We start from the raw sequence: 22,052 nt of genomic DNA, 5'->3' as shown, positions 1-22,052 counted from the left end.
CCAAAATATTGGACAATTAACAAGAACATTTCGAAATCAGTATGGTCATTCTCGTAAATGATATTAGATAAATTCTTCCCAGAATCAAAGATATAATTCTAAGTTTAAATTAACCCTTATATGAACAGTTAGGATAGATAGTGAGATGGATATTTGTATCTACAAGGACCTTAATGTGCTTCTTCTTGTCCACTCCTTTGTTGCCTTGACTGTTAATATACCTACCAATAAAGTTATAGACTGATCATTTTTTTGTCAGTCGACAAATGTTCAAAATCATCAGGGGATCAAATACTTTTTTCCCTCACCGTAGAGAGCTATTTGCAGGTTTGTTCTGGGATTTAGATGCACTCGGATACATGTGACTTTGGCAGTCAGGAATGCTGTTTCGGACTACCTAATGTTAGACATTACCTACAATCTTGTCCAGTCCAGTGCTTCTAAAAGAGAAGCATTGGGGACAAGAAAGCACATGTAGTAAAATGCTGCACTCCTCCAATCAAATGCTGCTATGATCAGAACCAAATTTTACTCAGTTATTGAAATGGTAACACCCCTAGGACAGCCACTAGAGGCTTGCTTAACCCTTTAATGTTTTAAATTAAAGGGTTAAAACTACACTGCTGCCAGACCACTTTACTGAGATTAAGCGATCTGGGTGACACTAGTGGTCCTTTAATACAAGTTCTAGGTGATTTTGAAAAATGTGTTTAATTACGAAGCTTCCAGAGATGTTTCTCATTTAATTTTAATTTGTACAATAAAATGCAATGGTTAAACGGAACAGTACCTTTAGTGTTCTGAGCCTGAACCCATTTTCCTTCCAGATAGTCTTTAATTCTCCAGCTGAAAGGCATGAAGTTTCTTCTCCAAAGTGGGAGATTCATGTTATGGTAAACCGGTATTATGTTACTTGGAAGTCTGAAAGCAAATACAATAGTGGAGTTCTTATCTAAAATTAGATTTCTCGATTGATCGCTGTAAGAATCTGTGGGTATCACAGACACATGCTGGTCATTTACAGCTTGCAAACGTGTCCTTAAAAATGGACTGAAGAATTGACTTAATGGGAGTTAATTGTCAGTCATGATTAAAACTTGTTTTATATATACAGCAGCCATTACTATTTAAACTTTCTTAAATTACCATTTATACTCTGTTTGATTATGGGGTCTCTTCACTAAATTTGAAGGTCCAACAACCATGACCACTTCTGCTTTTTCAGCTTGAAACACTGCACAGCCAGAAAATATTTGCAACTGTGTGCCAGAGGCTAGTTGCACCCCCAGCACACATGATATTGGCATAAAATAAAATAAACAGGTAACACAGTCTCTATATTTATATTAAAAAACACCAACGGGCTGCTACACGCTAAACCAGAGCAACTAAAGGTAAACACAAATAAGTAAAAAACAAATATAGTGTGAGCGCTCCTAATAGGGGAATGAATGAATGAGTAAAGCAATCTTATATATGATAAAGACAACATTTAATAGTACTACCAGATAAAAGACACATCAATTTAAAGCTGTACAAATTGTCAGTCATACATAGATACAAGCCTGCACAGTGGCTAAGTTGCAATGCCGTTAGAACAACTACAACATTAAAGCCTGTGTAATGAGATGTATCAAATGTAGGTGTAATATAAATCAGATAATACACCATAAAAACAAAAAATACACTGTAATATATATATATGAAAAGAAGGAATGTTCACTAAACAGTGAACAGGATATAAATAAAACTATGATAAAACTACTTGAAAAAAACGATAGAAAAATCAATACAAAATACCACAGAGAAACAATACCATCCTAAACCTAGCATATATCAGACAAAGTCAGCGGTGGATCACATAGATGTTTTGTGTCCGTGGGGGCAACTTTCTTTTGTACATTCTCTGCACATATTAGTCCTGTTACAGTTGGGAGACACTATATACAATAGTGGTTATTCCAAATGCAATATGTGATCATCCATCTGAAAGGGTAATATATATATATATATATATATATATATATATATATATATATATATATATATATAAAAATTGATGGAAATAAGGCTTGCACTCACGGTCTTTTAAGGATAAAATGTTTCTTCTTTATTCCAAAATAGTTAAAACATATTAGTAGTCATCAACATTTCAGCCATCGTCCGTGGCTTTCATCAGGATCAGTTCAGCACAAAACAGCTTTTGTGCTGAACTGATCCTGATGAGAGCCACGGACGATGGCTGAAACGTTGATGACTACTAATATGTTTTAACTATTTTGGAATAAAGAAGAAACATTTTATCCTTAAAAGACCGTGAGTGCAAGCCTTATTTCCATCAATTTATATATATATATATATATATATATATATATATATAACCCTTTCAGATGGATGATCACATATTGCATTTGGAATAACCACTATTGTATATAGTGTCTCCCAACTGTAACAGGACTAATATGTGCAGAAAAAAAAGCCTTATTTCCATCAATTTTTGTAATATTTTGGCTATGGCTATATTGCACCCGGCAATTTTTTGTACTTAGAAGTGTGTGTGCAGGGTACCAGAGGAAGGTATATATATATATATATATATATATATATATATATACACGCAGACGCATGCAACATATTATATATGGGTAATTTCAAGGCATCTGCTGGTGTTCTTGGCAATGCATTTCCAAAATGACAGTAGAGAGCAGATTATAAACATATTTAAAAGTATTATATATACCAGAAGTAACAGTGAATCAATATACCTCCTTTCATTACAATTGTAAGAAATATTTAGAAAAACTTCATCACTGAAAATGAACATCCACAGCGATTTCACGTAGTCAGCCACTTCTGGGATATGTAGAATGTCCAAGTTAGCATCACAGTCCACAATGGAAAGAAGGTGAGACAAAATTGGAGTTACTGCTGTCTGGATGCGCTTCCACAGGGTTTGCCTGTAAACAGAAGCAGAAATAATGTTTGAAGAAACATCGCACATTGCAGAGGAGATGTCTGTCTTATAGTGGAGTAAGGGGCCAAAATTAAAGTATTTCCTACTCATTAACCAACCTCACACTACAGAGTAAACATTTTAAACATGAGAAGTGAAAACATATAAATCACATGTATGTTAGGACACAGCTTGGTGGGATTTACATACAGACTCGCAAAATAAATTCATTAATGAGCTTACCATTAATATTATTTACTCATATTTTATGTTTTGGGTGTCCTGATTGTTCATATATTTTCATTTTCTGCTAACTGGATTATTTGCTATTAGGTATTAAATGAGGTATTGTATTTACTATAACTGATGCAATGTTATGTCCTGCTATTATTCCATTTTGCATTACTATAGGGACAGCAATGCAGGTAAGTTTCATTCGCCTGAGGTGGTCATATGATTTAAGGTAATGCTATTAATAAAAAATGGCAGAGGATGAACATTACAGATTTGTCTATTATCATTATTATTTATATAGCGCCAACAAACTCTGCAGCGCTGTACAATGGGTGGACTAACAGACATGCAATTGTAACCAGACAAGTTGGATGCACAGGAATAGAGGGGTTGAGGACCCTGCGAAATGAGTTTTTGATTTATTCATTTAGTCATATTTTGATGACAGTTGCAGGAGAGGAGTCAGGGTGCCAATAATGGTTGTATGGACAGGCACTGTATTTACTCGGTCACATACTTTTTCAGCAATCAATGTGCCTGCTTTTAATATTTATCTGTGCATGTGTGCTGCTGTTCTTGTGCACAATCTTGGTAGATGTTGCTTTTGAGGAGCCATCTAGTAATTAATGCATGGAATGGGCATAGAAATAAAGTCTAACTATCCGGCGAGGAACTTGTTCCTTTGAGAAAGTTGACAGTAGAAACAACGAGGGTTAGGACACATGTTGTCAGTGAGAGTTGTGGCATGTCACATTCGCCAGTCTTGTGTGTGTGTGCAATTTTCTTTTATAAAAACTTAAAGATTCTGATAAAACCCACGGTGAAATCCATTTGGATTATTTTAAATATATTTTATTGTTTTATTTTGGTTTTTAATACAATAAAGATAATACTTTTAAATGAAATTCACTTAAAATCTTTTTTTGTAGTAATGTTGCTTCCTGGCTCTATACATCCCAGGTGGGGATTGTACCACCAAAGCTCAACAATACCAGAGCATGCCCATGCTCTGTACAATGTGAGTAAGATACTTGCCTTTTACCTTACTTAGTGATTTATTCATACTTTAACCATTGGATGTATTTTCTTGTTCTTTCCACATACCCCTCTGTTTTATGGAGAGATACCAACAGTACTGCTGACTGTATCCTCAGATGGGAATTATGCCGTCCACGCTGAATGCAGCATAGCTCTTAAGAGTGTGAGTGTACTTTTGTTACACTAATATATGTGAACTATTTGATACTTAAAACGTATTGCACTATTATTGCGTTTTGTTTTTCTTCTTTTTTGAAATATTTGACATTGTACAAAGGAGAACCAAAACCCTATTGGTATATGTACATTGGTATACGTACAGAGAAGCCTTGCGTCCAGTATCCCGACGGCCTAAGCCACGCCCCCACCTAACACTTCTAATCCAAAAATAAATAGAAAGGTAATCTGAAAAACCCAACACTGTGCCTTCAAGGGCACCTAAGCTGAGAGTCGCTGGAGAAATCTTTTAAAGAAACTGTTCAGCTGAGAATGTCATTCCCATGCTGCAGTGAGCCGCGTTTATCAATAAATTCACAGTTGAATGCATGCTACTGAGAGCAATGGTGTGGAGCAGTCAGACTGCTCTTCAGAGGTGCAGACATCTTAACATCACTTATTTATTAAGGAAGAACTTATTTAGGTCTTAGTTTTGCACAACCGTTATTCTTCTGTGGGAAATGCACCCCAACCTCTTTGATATAATTTTTCTAGCTGAACTGACAGGCTGTAACTTATATTACCTTATCTAATATATCTCTGATCTGACTTTTTATATTTGCATTTTTTGTGTGAGACAAAATATAAGTACAATATAGATAGTAAGGAGTCATAACGAGCACATATGTGAATAGAAACATTGCATGAACAATAAACGGGAATACTGCAAGTTAAGTAAGTTTTAGGGGTTAAACTCTTAGCAAAAGCTGCCTCATTTTAACTTATATAGAGCATGCTAAATTAAAAATAGAGGTTAAATAAGCATAAGTGGGGAAACTAAATATAGATAGACACGATGAGTAGTTCCACCAGCTAGAATCAGAGGGTGATACAGCTAGAGGCTAATTAACACAAGATTAGATATAGGATTTGACACCTGACCCTAAAAAAACAAAACAAAAAAAGTTAAACTCTTGTCTGATATAGAACGCTATCTCTTAGCTCCTCTGCTCCACAAGCCCAGGCCAGCATATGAGCCGGTGCCTGGAAACCACAAACCCCTCAGCGCCTGTGGTACGATTAACGTCATGTGGGGTTCCCACTCCACAGGCAGATCCCACTGCTAAGTAAACATCTTAGCTTCTGGCCCAGAAAGAGAGCGTCGCACCTGAACATCCCTAAAGACCAGATGTGAGTGATTGCTTTACTCGCCGGGCCTCGATCCGGTCCCAGAAGGACGTGAATATTGAATCATAGGCTGCTGTGAACTTAGCTTCCCAGAGTGGCAATGAGGGCTTTATCGGTGCGGCGGCCATCTTAAATATGCCACATGGTCATGAGGTTTCATGGGAGGTATTTGCCGCTTTGCCCCTGAGGTTGTGGTAGGTTTTACCTCTAGTGGGGAATGGGAGGAGGAGGTGGCAACAGCTGTGAAGTTGCATGTGATAGAAGCTCCAGGCCGGGGACTGACCATTTTTCCTTTCTGGGGGGAACCCTCGACGTGTAGGCCGCAATACGATTCTGGGCCATAGGCTATGAAGAGGGGCTCTTATCTTGTTTGAGAGTGTTTCCCAGGTGACAGGCTTCAGTTAGTATGTGGTGAAATAACTTCTGAGGGTAGAACACCTTCAGCAAATGAAGTTTATCAGGCTTTATATGTGGAACTCTCACTATGCATGTCAGTCCACCATGATGGCCTGGCCCCGACCCCCATATTAGATTTTGTATTCCAATATTTATGTATGTTATTGTTTTAATATTTCTCCCCCTGTTTTTCTCAATTGATTTTACTAAAGGGTTAACCCCACCGTTCAACTTTTGTCCCAGCACTCTGGGACAAAGTTTATACTGACAGGCAATTCACTTGTTTTACCTGAACGTTCCAGCTTCCTGCAATGCTTTTAGATTTGAGGCCACTCGCACTACCCACGTTTGTGGATTGTATGAATTCTCTTCCTGAGTTTTCAGTATATTATGAAGACGAACCTTTAACACCTTTAAGAAGGAAGCTGTGGAGACAGAAACACAATACCCAGAATGCATTATCAATCACAATAATATTACAATTTTCCTTTACATAGTACTTGAAAGATTAAAGGAGTCATCAAGGAAAACCAATCTGACATGACTGACAATCCCTCAGGAACTGTGGCATGATACATGCAATAAGCATTTCCTATTGCATTGCTATTTTATCATGTTTGCCAAGTGGTTGTAGTTATGGTGCCAAGACAGCCCTGGTGCCCCTCCATTGTAAAGAGTCAAATAGTTATTTTCACAACTTGATTTCTTACCTGGGGTCCGCTGGGTGCTAGTCCCCGCCTCCATGAATTGCAAGCTCAGGGCCTGCTCTCCATTTATAAGTGAATAGTGCACATAGACTGACTTAACAGACACTTTGCAAAAGGCTCACTCACAGACATCATGGCTTGTCTCAGAAAGTTGTCAGGTATGGACAAATTACTACTATGTTACCATCCAAATCCTAATGTGTATGCAGCCTACTGTCTGAATTATCACAGGTTATCCTAGAATCTCTGTCAGATGAAATATAAAACAAGACATACCATTTAAGTCTCCTTCTGTGCTCAATAGCTGTATCAGTATGTCCACTCTTTTTGTACTGCGACTCACACTGCTCTGGCCATCCCTAAGCATTCCTATAGAATTCTGCACGCAGCTCCGGATAAGAGTAGTACTGTCTAATACCTGTAAATAAAACAAAAATACCAACAGTATTGAAGAGTTACTCGAACCACCATGACCACTTGACTTGAAGTCTGTATGGGCAGTGTTTCTGATTGAAACTCTGCACATCCAAAGATATTGGCACTTGTGACTTTGGCGGCACTGCCAGATATCAATTATTGACATATTTTATGTTTGCCATCAGCATGCTGAAACAGCTTTACCAATCTTCTCTCTTACAGACAGGTCACCAGCAAGGGGAAACTTTGCTCCCTCCCACCACTACATATATCAATTTTTAGCTATTTTTTAAATTGAAGATCCCTCTCTATCTTCGCTCCTCAGAGTGTATGCGCTCTGGGCCAATGAAAGTGTCCAATCACAGGATACTCTATGAGAAGCCTGTGTTGGACTGTGTGAGGCATCTGCTGATGTCAGACTTAACAGACACTTTGCAAAAGGGAGATGGGCTCCAGGAGCTTTGCTTGGTGCCCGAATACAGATAAGTTTAAACTCTTATTTTTTGTTTTAAGGAGTGGCGATTGGCAATGCACAGTAGGGCGTTTTAACACCAAAAACATAAACTGACCTAAAGGGTTGGAGTAATGTGCAATCAATATTTTCAGTGAGATAAAAAAAAAAAAAAAACTTATCTTATTTTCATATTTACGTATGAAATATGTATACAGCGGAGTAAGTACATGTATTTTGGTTCACACTAGGTAAAATGGTTCTTTCGTTTAATACACTGAACAAAATTATAAACGCAACACTTATTTTTGCCCCCATTTTTCATGAGCTGAATTCAAAGATCTAAGACTTTTTCTATGTACACAAAAGGCCTATTTCTCTCAAATATTGTTCACAAATCTGTCTAAATCTGTGTTAGTGAGCACTTCTCCTTGCCAGATAATTCATCCACCTCACTGGTGTGGCATATCAAGATGGCCTTTTGTGTACATAAAAAAAGTCTTAGATCTTTGAGTTCAGCTCATGCAAAATGGGGGCAAAAACAAAAGTGTTCCATTTATAATTTTGTTCAGTGTATGTTTACATGATTAAAGGATTGTAGTGTCTGTGCGCATGCACAGTGCTTTAACATTATAAGTGCACGATAGCTCAGTTGCTTAAGTACAAGTGTGCTAGATGTTAGTGCATATACGTGCCAGAGCACCCATTAGATCCTAAACCACTTTAAAAGGGACAGAGTATTGGATATCTTGTTTTTGTCCTTCCTTTATAGGTCTTTGTTTTGCGAAGAATAAATTCTGAGAGCATACTGGTAAAATCTAGCCTGCTCTGATATAATGAACTACCTATATTCCACCTTTCTTTTATACATGATTTCTCACTGTGAGCATTTATTAGTGACCCAGCCTATATTAAGGTCTATGATATCTGTAGTTTCTAGCACCAATCTAACATACAGGGCTGGGCAATGGAGATACCACAGCTGCGTCTTCAACATCTCTAGCATTGATTGCCTAGTGGACGAGTCCCTTTAGGCCTTTTCCTGCACTAGTTCTTATTATTGCTTACACCAATCCTGATAGCATGTAACAGTCTATTACTGAGTTTGCCACACAGACCATTACCTCACTGGGCTCATCCTCATCAATCTCCCCTTCAGTAATCTCATGTTGGTTTCCAACTTCTATAAAAAAAAAATAATGAAAAAAAATTAAAAAAGCGTCGGTAAGACTTTGAAAATCGTGTTAACTAAATAATTAAAAAAAAACAAAAAACCTTTTGATGATGATACTATTTGGTAAGGAGATCAACTGAATTTGGAGGGAAGGTATTTTAAGGGTATTGGCAGGAAATATTTTTTTTTACAAATATTTTTTTTTTTTTTTTTATATTTTATTAGAGTTATACGCATGTATACATCTGTGCCATTACATGCGAGGAATAAACAATTAGAGAGTATTGTAAGGCTAAATATGGTCCAGCAAACAGTTATACCAGCAAAAGATGAAGAATAGGGACAAAAGACAAATGGAAGTCATCATTCAAAAACGATAGTATTTGTCTAGAGGTTAGGTGTAGTGATTGACCATATAGGTAAAGGGCAACTGCGTTTATAACACCCAGGGCAGCAGGAATAGCATATAGTCAGTCCATTAGTAACCGCTATGGAGTGTCCGAACTGTCTCTGACGGTAGGTACGTGTCTTTTAGTCAGGCTGCTCCGCTGGTTCGCTCCTCCTGAGGCTCTTTTCTCACGTGGTGTATCTGCCCCGTTTGCCTCCTCCGATGCGCTGGTGGCTGATAGGCCTAGTTTATGATAGAGTGTCTCTGGGTTATCCGAGGATGTCAGGGTGAGTATTTCCGTGCCTTGCACGACGGCCAGGGAGCCTTCTGCATTCCAGCGGTACTTGACTGAGCAGTTTCGCAGCTTTTTAGCCACCTGTGCCAGCTGCCTTCTTTCTGCTAGGACTGGGAATGGGAGGTCACTGTAGATGGATAGGGTATGACCCTCAAAATGTACTTGACCCATTGTTCTGGATTTGTTCAGGATGGCGGACCGCACCGCAATGTCTCTGGTTGTTACAATAACGTCTCTCGGTGCGTCCGCTGGTGCCGCTGCAGCTTTGCGCACCCGAAAAGCAGCCAGGATGCATGGGGTTTCTGTAGCCTTTTGAACTCCCAGTGAGGTAATCAGCTTGTGGACATATGGCAGTATGTCGTCCCCCCCTCTACCTGTTCAGGTATGCCTCTCAGGCGTGCATTTCGTCGCCGGTGCCGGGACTCCAGTGTGGTCACCATTTTTTGTAGTTGCTTGACCTGTGAGGCGAGACCATCCACCTGTTGTGCAGTTGTCTTTAGTTGAGTGTCCCGAGCCTGTTCTCTGACCTCAACCGCTGACACTTTATGCTGCAGGGCCTTTACGTCAGTTTGTGTTTCTTGGAGGTCTGACTTCCACACTTCTCTTAGGTCCACTAATAACCTTTTAATGTCCCCCTTTGTGGATGGGGATGAATCTTCGTCTGAGTCCGCTTGAAGGTATACACCAGCTGGGTGAGGAGAGTTACTTGAGTCTCCCTCTTCAGGATAGTCATCTGAGGCCTCTTGCTCACTATAATGTTCGGGTGCCTGTGCCGCCCTTGCGGGTGCTGGCAAGGGTGCCCTCTCAAAGGATAGCCTTATATCCTGAAGTGCTTGTCTTTCTATCTGCATCTGTCTCTTGTGTTTGCGCCCCATAGTTGCTGTGGGTTGTTAAGGGTGCCAGCAATTACCCTTACTGGCGTGGGGGGGGGGGGGTGGTCTCTGGTGGGATCTACACTGGCCGTTAAGCCTCCAAGTACCTGAGCAGCGGGGTCGGCCGCCTCCCGTCTGCGCACGTGTGGTAGGCCGCGGTTTGCGGTGCCGCCGATGTCGGAGTTAACACCCTTGTTGCGGTTCAAAATGTTCCGCAAAATGTTCACCGGGTGTCCCTCCAGCCTCTGTTGAGTGGCCTGGTTGTGGATGGGCTAGTTTCGAGCGGTATATACCCTAGTTTTGTCGCTTTTTTGCCAGAGCTATGGCGAGTTGCGTCCTCTCGGCTCGGCAGTTAGGCTCCGCCCCTTCTTTTACAAATAGTTTAAGGTACCCACTATCAGAGATGGGAGAGACTGTGACTAGAGTTGCATAAACAAAGTGATTTAACTTGGGGCTTAGAATGTCACTTTAAGCAGGATTGGAATGTGATTAATAAAAATTATATTTTCAATCATAACAATGCAAACCCCAGTACAGATGAGTAAGAAAGTAAAAGCAGTGTTTTCATAACCTTTGTTGTGCTGGTTCACCCCCATACCATAAATAAAATAAAGCTAAAAAAAATGTTTCTCCATAGGATGACTAAAAACCGATCTGAACAACACAAATCTGAATATTTTAGCAGTTTACTTTTAAAATCGCAATGAACATGCTCAGATAAACCAAAAAGTCAAGTAAATCTTTTACATGTGTAAATCTTTTTACATGTGAAATAAGACTAATCTCCATGCTCTCACCTTTGACTTGGAAGAGTTGGCTTATGGTGAGATTCTGTAAGGCAGTAATATCCGACACCATATCCTTAGATTTTCTCAGATCATCAATATGTATTGACCTCCAGAGTCCTAACAGCGATAGATAATGGATTAGTTAGCAGCTATTGACCCAAGAGAATGATTGGAATCTCAATACATCCTCTAAAATCGTTTTTTACAGTAAGTATCATCTGAAACAAATGCATTTGGCTGCTAAGAGCAGTGGTAACATCACTGTCTTAGAACTGGGGAACCCAAGTTAGGATCTTGGTCAAACCACCACACCGGTAAGTGTCGTTGGGCAAGACACCTAACAATATACAGCCACCTACATCAATTCCCATTTGTTTGAGCAGGGCCTTATTCACTGTTAAATATTCACTTTTATATAAATGTAAAATGCTACATTATAAAAGCATTTGGTACCACACCTGGTATCAGCAGTTTATTTTTTCTATGTACTTTGGTTATTTGGTTGGCTTGTGCAATTTCAATTTTGGCTGAGTGTTATCCACTTATACTAATGATAGGCTATATGTCTTTTTACTGTGTTTGTTCTGCACCTTAGCATTTGCACTTTTTGTTCTTCTTACCTTACAGAGTACTATGTTATATTGAGCAGCTATACCTATGGGTTTTTAGCCTATTTGTGGCTTTTATATATATATATTTTTATTGCACACATTGTGTGTTGAGATTTTTCAATAAACTTTACTATTTGTTTTTCTACTATTGTCACATTTCCTTGTGTCTTAACCCTTATTTATGATATCACCCACATAGTGACTGTGGCGCCCTGTACTTTCTTCAAATGCAGGTATTTTTCTCCGTATAAATGGAGATTACTCTGCAATACCAGCACACTGTGTGTGTGGAGAGAGGCAGGGATAGGAAGTTACAGCATATCCCTGCCTCTCTCTACTACTCACTGATCCGTGGGGGAGCAGCAACACAGCACAGAGTCCAGATAGCAGCTGTAAAGCTCAGGTAAGTGAGGGATGGGGTGAAAGGCAGAAGGGACACTTGGGGACACTGGAAAACATGGGGATACTGAGACACTAGGGGACACTGGGAGACATGGGGACGCTGAGACACATGGGAACGCTGTGAGACATAGGGACATTGGGAGACACAGACATTGGGACACGGAGACAATATGTCCCCATGTCTCCCAGTGTCCCCCAGTCAGTGTCCCTAGTGTCTCAGTGTCCCATGTCTCCCAGCCAGTGTCCTCAGTGTCTTCAAGCCTCTGTGTGCCTAGTGTCCCCATTTCTCCCAGTGTCCCTAAATGACCCAGTGTCCCCATGTCTATGTCCACAACTGTCCCCACGTCTCCCAGTGTCCCCAAGTGTCTGTCTCCCAGCCAGTGTCCCCATGTCTCCCAGTGTCCCCTAGTCTCACAGTGTCTGTTCCAATGTCTCTCTATGTCCCTAGTGTCTTAGTGCCCCCAAATGTTTCAGTGTTCCCATGTCTCTGTGTCCCTAGTGTCTCCATGTCTCCCAGTGTGCCCATGTCTGTATCCAGAAGTGGCCCCATGTGTCTCAGTGTCCTCGGGTCTCACAGTGTCCCTGTGTCTCACTGTGTCCCCTAGTATCCTAGTGACATGGGAACACTGAGAGAAATGGGGACACTGAGACACTGGTAGACTAGGGGACTGGGCAACATGGGGACACTGACACTGTGATACATAGGGACACTGAGACACTGGGAATCTATACAGCAGAATCAAACTGTGAGTAGTTTGTTGGTGATTTTACAGAATTTTCTCTTATGTCACTCCATGTGATGTCATGCTTAACTAATTAATTATACAAATGATTAAGGCTGATATTTTTTCCAAGAAAGGTGGCAACCCTAACTACTCTTCACATACTCTGGCATGGAGCGAATGCATCATTAGACGCATTTATGCCAAGCTCAGGGTGCTGCCTGCATATTATGCCCTTAGTTGGACAGCCTGCATGTTGGCATGCAGCCTGACATGCATTCATGCCAGGCTGTCCTTCAAATTCTTTGGACAGACATGCTCCCTTTATGGGCATGTTCAAGCCTTTTGGCAGTTCTGGTCACGTGATTCGCACCAGTGGCCCACCCTTCTACCCCGCCCACTGACTTCCTGGTTCACTGGACACTGCTGTTAGGGGTTATGGACTTACTTGAAAGATGAAAGCATAAATTAGAGAGTGATTAGCATAGGGTATGTGTTTTCTTATAGCTGCATCCTATGAGTTTCCATCTCCATCAGATACATGACGCTTGGGAGGTATGACTGTTTTAGTGTTTTTGGTCGATAAGATTCTGTAATTAGGCCCAACATAATTGTCAGCACCAGGCCCACTAGGCCCTAAGTATGTTGCCACGGTTACTCACCTGATAGTAGTAACCAGCCCTGCTGCTAATCAGTGCAGTATATTTAAGCAGCAATTTCCAGTACCTCCTTGCCCTTGTGTGGTTTTCTGTTTCCCAGAAAACTCCTTGTTCCTGGTTCCTGACTTTGCTGCTCTCCGTTCTCCTGATCCTGGCTCGTCTGACTACCCACTTTGGTGCCTGACCCCTGCTTGCCTCCTGGACTTTGCTTTTGGTTATTATTTTATTTTCTATTTATTAATAAAAGTGTTTTTGCATCTAGTTCTGTCTCTGTCTGGTTCCTGGTCCCTAACAATAAGACACACACAATAGTCCATATATTAGCTACACTGGACACATATCTAATCAGGAAATCATGTGGCAGCAACTCAATGCTTTAAAGCAGCAGTTCACAAAGTGTGGGTCGCGACCCACTGGTTGGTCGCAGGGCGATTCCCAGTGGGTCGCGCTGACCCACACATGCAGGGCCGCCGGCTAGTCAGGCAGGCAGACTGATTAGTCGGGCTCTCGGTCAGTGACCGCGGGCCCGACACCAGGCATGCCCTGTATGCCGCCGGCCTCCCTCCAATCAGTCTGCCCGGCACCTCCGATCTGCAGCTCCACCGGGTGCAGAGCTGCAGACCGTGTGATAGAAGTCTCGCGAGCACCAAGAGCATTACTATGGCAACACTCTGGGAGCTTGCAAGACTTTTATTACACGGTCTGCAGCTCTGCACTCGGCGGAGCTGCAGACGGGAGAGTTACCCCACTGGACCACCAGGGAATTTATTAAAATGTAGGACACAGCCATAAAACCCTGCACCCCCCATGTAACCCCTTTTCTCCTTGCCCCCTCCCACCCCCCATGTAACCCCTTTGCTCCCTGCCCACACTGTAACCCCTTCTCTCCCTGCCCCTCCCCCACTGTAACCCTTTCTCTGTCTCCCCCCCACTGTAACCCTTTCTGTGCCTCCCCCCCACTGTAACCCCTTCACTCCCTGCCCCCCTCCCCACACTGTAACCCCTTCTGTCTCTGCCCCCACTGTAACCCCTTCACTCCCTCCCCCCACTGTAACCCATTCTCTGCCTACCCCCCACTGTAACCCCTTCTCTCCCTGCCCCTCTCCCCACACTGTAACCCCTTCTCTCCCTGACCCTCTCCCCACACTGTAACCCCTTCTCTCCCTTCCCCCCTCCCCCCACTGTAACCCCTTCTCTGCCTACCCCCCCACTGTAACCCCTTCTCTCCCTGCCCCCTCCCCCACTGCAACCCCTTCTCTGCCCCCCCCCACTGTAACACCTTCACTCCCTGCCCCCCTCCCCACACTGTAACCCCTTCTGTCTCTGCCCCCACTGTAACCCCTTCACTCCCTTCCCCCACTGTAACCCCTTCACTTCCTCCCCACACTGTAACCCCTTCTGGCCCTGCCCCCCCCCCACGTAACCCTTTCACTCCCTGCCCCCCCCCTACTGTAAACCCTTCTCTGCCTACCCCCCCACTGTAACCCCTTCTCTCCCTGCCCCTCCCCCGACACTCCTTCTCTCCCTGCCCCTCTCCCCACACTGTAACACCTTCTCTCCCTGCCCCTCTCCCCCCTCCCCGCACTGTAACCTTTTCTCCCCGTGCCCCACCGCTGTCGCCTTTTCTCCCCCTGCCTGCCCACACTGAAACCCTTTCTCCCCCTGCCTGCCCACTGTAACCCTTTCTCCCCCTGACTGCCCACTGTAACCCTTTCTCTCTGCCCGCCCACTGTAACCCTTTCTCACCCTGCCCCCCACACTGTTACCAGTACACACACTCCCTCCCACACTGTCACCCTCACCTCCTGTCTCTGCGTGTCCTTTTGTGTCAGTGTGTGTATTTGTGTGTCTGTGTGTATTTGTGTACATGAGTGTCTGTATCTGTGTGGGGGAAACTAGGTGTCAATGTGCGTATCGCTGTGTGTGTGTATATACACTGTACACATACTCCATACAAAAAAACATGCTTACATTCAAACACACATTGTGTATATGTATATTTTATAAACACCACTACATTCCAATAGCAACAGTATATACAAATACACCCATACATGCACACATATACTTAATACAAAAACATGCTTACATTCAAACACTGCTCACAAATATAACCCTGCAATGATGTGCAAATGGTAGATCTCCATCTGGCATAGCATTGTTGAAGTTCTCCGACAGATGGAGATCTACCTTTTGGCTACACTTTCACTAGATGGGGGCTCAGAAAACAAACTTGCACCAGGGTCCTCTCTACATTAGTTCTACCACTGGGATAATCAACGTGAGGTGCCTGAATGAAAGAGCAGGACACAGCACTTCTGATTCTGACTCTGTGAGCAAGCAATTCTATGTTTCTAAAACTGATTGTCATGATGTGTAAAGTTTCTGCCTCTAAATCTGCCATGATATATCAAAATTATGCCTCTATAACTGCCATGTTATGCCAATTTTATGCATCTAAAGCTGATTGCCATGGTGTGCCAATTACCGGTATATGCTTTTAAAACTGATTGCCATGGTGTGCCAATTATATGCCTCTGAAGCTTATTGCCATGATGCGCCAAGTTTATGCATCTGAAAGTGATTGCCATGATATACCAAGTTTATGCATCTAAAGTTGATTGCCATGGTGTGCCAAGTTTATGTATTTAAAGCTGCCATGATGTTCCAATTATATGTCTCTAAAACTGATTGCCACGGTGTGCCAATTGTATGCATCTAAAGCTGTTTGCCATGGTGTGCCAATTTTATTTCTCTAAAAGTAATGGTCATGGTGTGCCAATTGTGTGCATCTAAAGCGGATTGCTATGGTGTGCCAATTGTATGCGTCTAAAGCTTATTGCCATGGTGTTCACTTCTTAAAATATGCATTAAAAGCAAGTGCGTCTCAAACAATTACCGTTTTGAAAAGTGGGTCTCGGACCATAAAAGTTTGGGAAGCCCTGCTTTAAAGGATGGCAGGATGGTCATTTGGGGAAGAAACATGATTATTTTTTCAGTACACAATAAGCCCTTATTACCTAATAACCATAGTTTAAATGTCACAGGCTACTTGAGGATTGGTGCTGACCATTTCCCTGTATTATTGTATCTCTTTATGACCAGTGTACCTTACTTCTACTTTCTGATTCCATGTTACAAAGCACACGTCATCACAAGCTGGTTCCACTGATGTGACATTCGGTTCAGTGTACTCTTAATAATAATATATGTAACGGATCGACGGGCACCCCCCGACTGGATACCTCCGTTGAAGGATGCTCCTAGCGCTTCCTGAGGTCTCCAAGCACTCCAGCCGACACCATAACCACCGTAGACTCCTTCAGAGAGCAAGGCAGGAACAAGCTCTTAAAAGAGCTTAGGAGTGATTATAGCAAGGGAATATGCAGAGCATAGCAATCCCTTGTAGCAGATTCCCCCAATAAGAGGCAGGACTCCAAATTGAGGGTGAAGTAGAACTGCCAGGGTGTATTGTTCTTATATACTGTACACATTCTTACACATTAGTACCACCCACAGGGTTTTGTAAAACAACCAATAAACACGTACAATACACTCAGACACTCCCACACAAAATCCTCCCCTCTGCCTGTGATACAATTACCTTACACAATGGGTTAATGTAATTATCACAGGCAGGAAAATACAGTTTTACACAATATTCATAACTTTAAAAGTATGCATCACATTCACATGAAATCAGCATACTCCAAATACAAACATACGTCAAAATCATACAAATTGGCCCAGTGGGTCAAAAGTTAGATCAAGTCCTTTGTGACCAAATGAAGCATGGCTTTTCTGCCCAAAACCGGTTCCACCGAGTCTTCTATCCTGGAGATAATTGGGAAGTAATCCAATTATCTCCAAGGACAGAGGCAAAACTCCATTAGCCACATGGTAGCAAAAGACAATAACATACATAAATATATATAACTGTGCAGTATTGCATAAAACAGGTACATTCAACATATCCCCAGATAGCTTAGATCTGAGGGCACATTATTACTGAATGGCGCTCAGATCACATACATACAGTTCAACTGCCATGGAGCCAAAGTCTTTCACATAGTCTTTCGTTATACGAATGGGCTCCATGGCATAGCTATCTGGGGTATCACTGTTCAAATAGGAAAAGTACCGGCTTTCGGGTCTTTGCAGGGGAAAATCAAGCATTTCAACATGGGGCCATTGTCACAGGGCAGGAGGCTGGCAATCAGTCTTCTCCAATGCCCAGTGGCAAGGCTGGTTCCGCCACAATATATAATAATTTGCAATTTTTATAGCACTTTTCTCCCTGTGAGACTCAAAGCACTTTACAAGTATACAAACAAAGACATAAAAATTAGGAGTTTCTGAAGGTCAGCTGAGCGGACTGAATGCCTGATGGAAGAGGTCTTTAGCTTTTTTTTTTTAAGTCTGTAAGGACGGTGCCTCTCTGATTACGCCTAGTAAAGAGTTCCAGAAGGTAGGGGCAGCGTGACTGAATGCCCTGGAACCAGAGTCTGATTTATTCTTGGCACTGTATAGGTGATGGAAATGCACTCAAACCCTCGTCCTAGAATCCTGGGTGCAAGAAACTGGATCAGCCCCAGTACCAAAGGGACCAAATATCAACTTAAATGTAGAAAAATAATCCAGGCACTCCAAGATGTTCCACAAAAGTAGGCAATTTTATTGGACCCAAGCACCAAAGAACAATGTTTCAAACCCCTAAGGGGTCGAAACGTTGTTCTTTGATGCTTGGGTCTAATAAAATTGCCTACTTTTGTGGAACATCTTGGAATGCCTGGATTATTTTTCTACATTTATTCTTGGCACTGACAGGAGGGTTTTGCTGGCTTACTGAAGTGAACGGGATGGAATGTAGGGTGTCAGGAGCTCTTTCAGGTACCGTGGGCCTTGATGCTTTGAAGGTTAGCAAGGCCAATTTTAAAATATGTTTGCCATTTAATTGGAAGCCAATGCAGGGAGTGGAGAACAAGTATTATGTGGCAGGAGCGAGTTTTATTGGTCCGTAGTCTGGCTGCTGCATTTTGTAAAGTCTGAAGGCAATGGAGTTCTTTTTCTGGGAGACCCAAGTGAAGTACATTGCAGTAATCTAGCCAAGAGGATACAAATCCATGGATTAATGTTGGCATATCATCCGGTGGAATTAAGTGTTTTGTCCTGGCTATGTGTTTCCGATGAAAGTAGGCAGATTTTATTACAGAGGATAGTCCAGAGTTAATCAGCACACAGAGGTTTCGTACCTTTGATGAACTGATGAGTTCAGAGCCTCCAAGCTCCAGGCCAGTTGGGTGATCATGGGATACTTTTGTTGCCAGTCGTCCCCTCACCAAGAGAATCTCTGTTTTGCCTAGGTTCACTTTAAGCTAACTAGCATTCATCCATTCTATGAGGTCTGCTAAGCAACTGTTGATGCGGCATGTTGTGGTATCTGGAGCAAAGGAGAAGTAGAATTGTGTGTCATCAGTGTAACAATAATACCTTAGGCCATGTCGCCTAATGATGTCCCCCAGTGGTAGCAAGTAAATTGTGAATAGCATGGGAGACGAGATGGATCCTTGTGGAACTCCGCAGGCCAGTTCTGTTGGTCCTAATGAGCTTGATCCTGATGTTACTCTCTGTGATCTACCAGTGAGGAAAGACTTAAACCAGTTAAGGACTGTGCCTCCTAGACCACAGATGTGCTGCAAGCGCTCTATTAAAATCCTATGGTTAATGGTGTCAAATGCAGCTGAGAGATCCAAGAGGATTAGGATGGAGTAATCACCTTTCTCTCTCGCCATAAGGAGATCATTTAGCACTCGGACTAGAGCTGCTTCAGTGCTGTGGCGGCATCTGAAACCTGATCCGGAAAGGATCAAAGATGTTCAAGCTTGATATATGGGCCTCCAGTTGAGTTGCCACTACTTTTTCAATTATTTCCCCCAGAAATTGAAGGTTAGATACTTGTCTGTAATTAGCCATGTAGTCTGGGTCTAATAAAGGGTTCTTTAGGTGTGGTTTTACCACAGCTTCTTTTAGAAGATCTGGGAAGTCTCATTTTTGTAGTGAACACTGCACTATTTTTGTGAGGGCTGTGGCGAGTGTTTCAATCCATGTAGATATGAGCTGAGTTGGAGCAGGGTCTAAGTCACACGTAGTAGGGTGTAACTTTTGCATGGTTCTTTTAACTCCCTTTATATCTACGTTTGTAAATGTGGACCATAAACTGGGGCATTCTGGCATTCCATTGTAGTGGTTCTGATGTGTAACTGTTTGGCCTGCTGTGATAGAGGCCCGGATTGAGGAAATCTTGTCTCTAAAGAAAATCGCAAATGCTTCACACTTATCCTGAGAAAAGTTGGTGGGGATATGCATGCTGGTTTGCAGAGCCTTTCTTCTGTGCAAAACAGTTGCCTGGGTCTACTGTGGGAGAGTGCAATTTTGCATGATAAAAATCTAGATTTTTTTCTAAGTTATCTTGAATTGATATTCAAGAGGCTTTATCCTATGGATCATGTGTCCTGTGTCAGTTTCTCTTGAGTTTATGGCCTGTTCTCTTTATTTCTCTGATGGTGCTATCAAACCACGGTGCATTGTTGTGGGTTTTGACAGTGTGTATGCGTGTTGGTGCAATGCTTTCAATGGTATTTCTCATGGGTTTTGTTGTAGAGTAGGACTAAGGAGCTGGGGTCGTCACAGCTTCCCATTAGTTAACTTAGATCCATATGTGATGTTACATCCAATGGCGTCACCCCTTTTAATGAGCAGTGTTTGACCAGGGTCTGAGGCTGGGGTCTGGCTGATTGTGATACAATGGAGAAGTGAATGGAGTGGTGGTCTGACCAAACAACTAGATTTACAGTTACTGGTGACACTTCTAGTCCAGACTGGAACACTAGATCAAGTGTATGACCTTTTCCGTGGGTGGAAGTGGCGACGATTTGTCTGAAACCGAGTGCACTCATCAAGCTGAGGAGATCCTGCCGAAGCAGGGATTGGGCGTCATCAATCCAAGTGTTGAAATCTCCCAATATAAGCCATCTGGTGTGTTCAAGAATTAAGCCAGCCAAAAGGCCTGAGAGTTCCTGAAGAAATCTCTTCCCACCTCCCTTGCGTTCTTGTCTCGGGCGGTGGAACACCGTGTAATTGCCTGGAATAACTGCCTCTTAAGGCCTCCACAGTCACCAGATCTCAGTCCAATAGATCACCTTTGGGATGTGGTGTCACAGGTAATGTGCAGCATGAATATCCAGTGGATTAAACTGCAATAACTGTGTGAAGCTATCATGACGTAAACCAGAATCTCTAAGCACGTTGTTGAATCCATGTCACACATAATCCAAGCTGTTCTGTGGCACAATGGGTCCTACCCAGTATTCAAAATGTGTATGTAATAAAACGAATAAAGTGCCACCGAGTACACACATAGGAAACTCATGCATTCTGTGCTTATCCAAACACAGTATTTAAAAACTAAATTGGAACTCCTTAAGACAAACCTCAAATATCAATGATGGGTCTTGGCAAATTGGTAAGAATTTATCATTATTTGTAGTAGTCCACATTAGTCCAAGAAGCAAGGGCAAATTTTGCATCATATCTGGAGACAGAACATTATCAAATCTCTCACATTATCAACAACTCCCTATATTCATAACTGTTCTTACATGCTGGATCATAAACAGGTTAAAACCACCGTCTAGCCCCCCTGGGCCCCTCATGCCTCCACAAATATAGCAAAATCTTTCTGTATTCAAGCCTGAAGCTGTAGATCTGCATGTTTGCCTCAGAAAAACAAGCTGTATGCTGACATCATAAGAAGTGGTGGACTGATCCAATCACAACGCTTCCCCATAGGATTGGCTGAGACTGACAAAGAGGCAGATCAGTGGCAGAGCCAGCATGATTCAAACACAGCCCTGGCCAATCATAGAAGGTGACGGCAGATAAGAACCATTCGGCCCATCTAGTCTGCCCAATTTTCTAAATACTTTCATTAGTCTCTGGCCTTATCTTATAGTTAGGATAACCTTATGCCTATCGCACGCATGCTTAAACTCCTTTACTGTGTTAACCTCTACCACTTCAGCTGGAAGGCTATTCCATGCATCCACTACCCTCTCAGTAAAGTAATACTTCCTGGTATTATTTTTAAACCTTTGTCCCTCTAATTTAAGACTATGTCCTCTTGTTGTGGTAGTTTTTCTTCTTTTAAATATAGTCTCCTCCTTTACTGTGTTGATTCCCTTTATGTATTTAAATGTTTCTATCATATCCCCCCTGTCTCGTCTTTCCTCCAAGCTATACATCAGCACCTCCTCATAGAGATGAATTGAATCAATGAATCTCTATGAGGAAAGTTCAGTGTCTGCATGCAGAGGGAGGAGACACTGAATGTTTGGATGCATTGTACTAACATACATACAGACACACATGCATAAGGACATACAGACACAGACACATTCATAATGACATGCAGACATACATATATACTGACATTCATACACACATAATGACATGCATACAGATAGACATACATGCATACAGACATGCATACTGGCATACATACATTCATACAGACAGACAGATATACACACATTCATAATGACA

At 42.2% G+C, this 22,052-nt stretch overlaps 1 protein-coding gene across 1 annotated transcript in view; it reads right to left on the bottom strand.

The window, feature by feature from the left end:
• Window positions 1-22,052, bottom strand: part of LOC134585305 (E3 ubiquitin-protein ligase RNF213-like) — a 203,694-nt gene that overhangs the window by 132,090 nt on the left and 49,552 nt on the right. Inside the window, exons 7-12 of the mRNA XM_063440726.1 lie at window positions 11,067-11,174; window positions 8,665-8,723; window positions 6,949-7,090; window positions 6,255-6,390; window positions 2,766-2,957; window positions 791-921 (exon numbers count right to left, since the gene is read on the bottom strand). Of these exons, the coding sequence (XP_063296796.1) occupies window positions 791-921; window positions 2,766-2,957; window positions 6,255-6,390; window positions 6,949-7,090; window positions 8,665-8,723; window positions 11,067-11,174 (768 nt within the window). The remainder of the gene's footprint in view (window positions 1-790; window positions 922-2,765; window positions 2,958-6,254; window positions 6,391-6,948; window positions 7,091-8,664; window positions 8,724-11,066; window positions 11,175-22,052) is intronic.

This window comes from Pelobates fuscus, unplaced genomic scaffold, assembly GCF_036172605.1.
Source record: "Pelobates fuscus isolate aPelFus1 unplaced genomic scaffold, aPelFus1.pri H_1, whole genome shotgun sequence".
NCBI lineage: Eukaryota > Metazoa > Chordata > Amphibia > Anura > Pelobatidae > Pelobates > Pelobates fuscus.
This window is presented reverse-complemented; position numbering and strand designations above follow the sequence as displayed.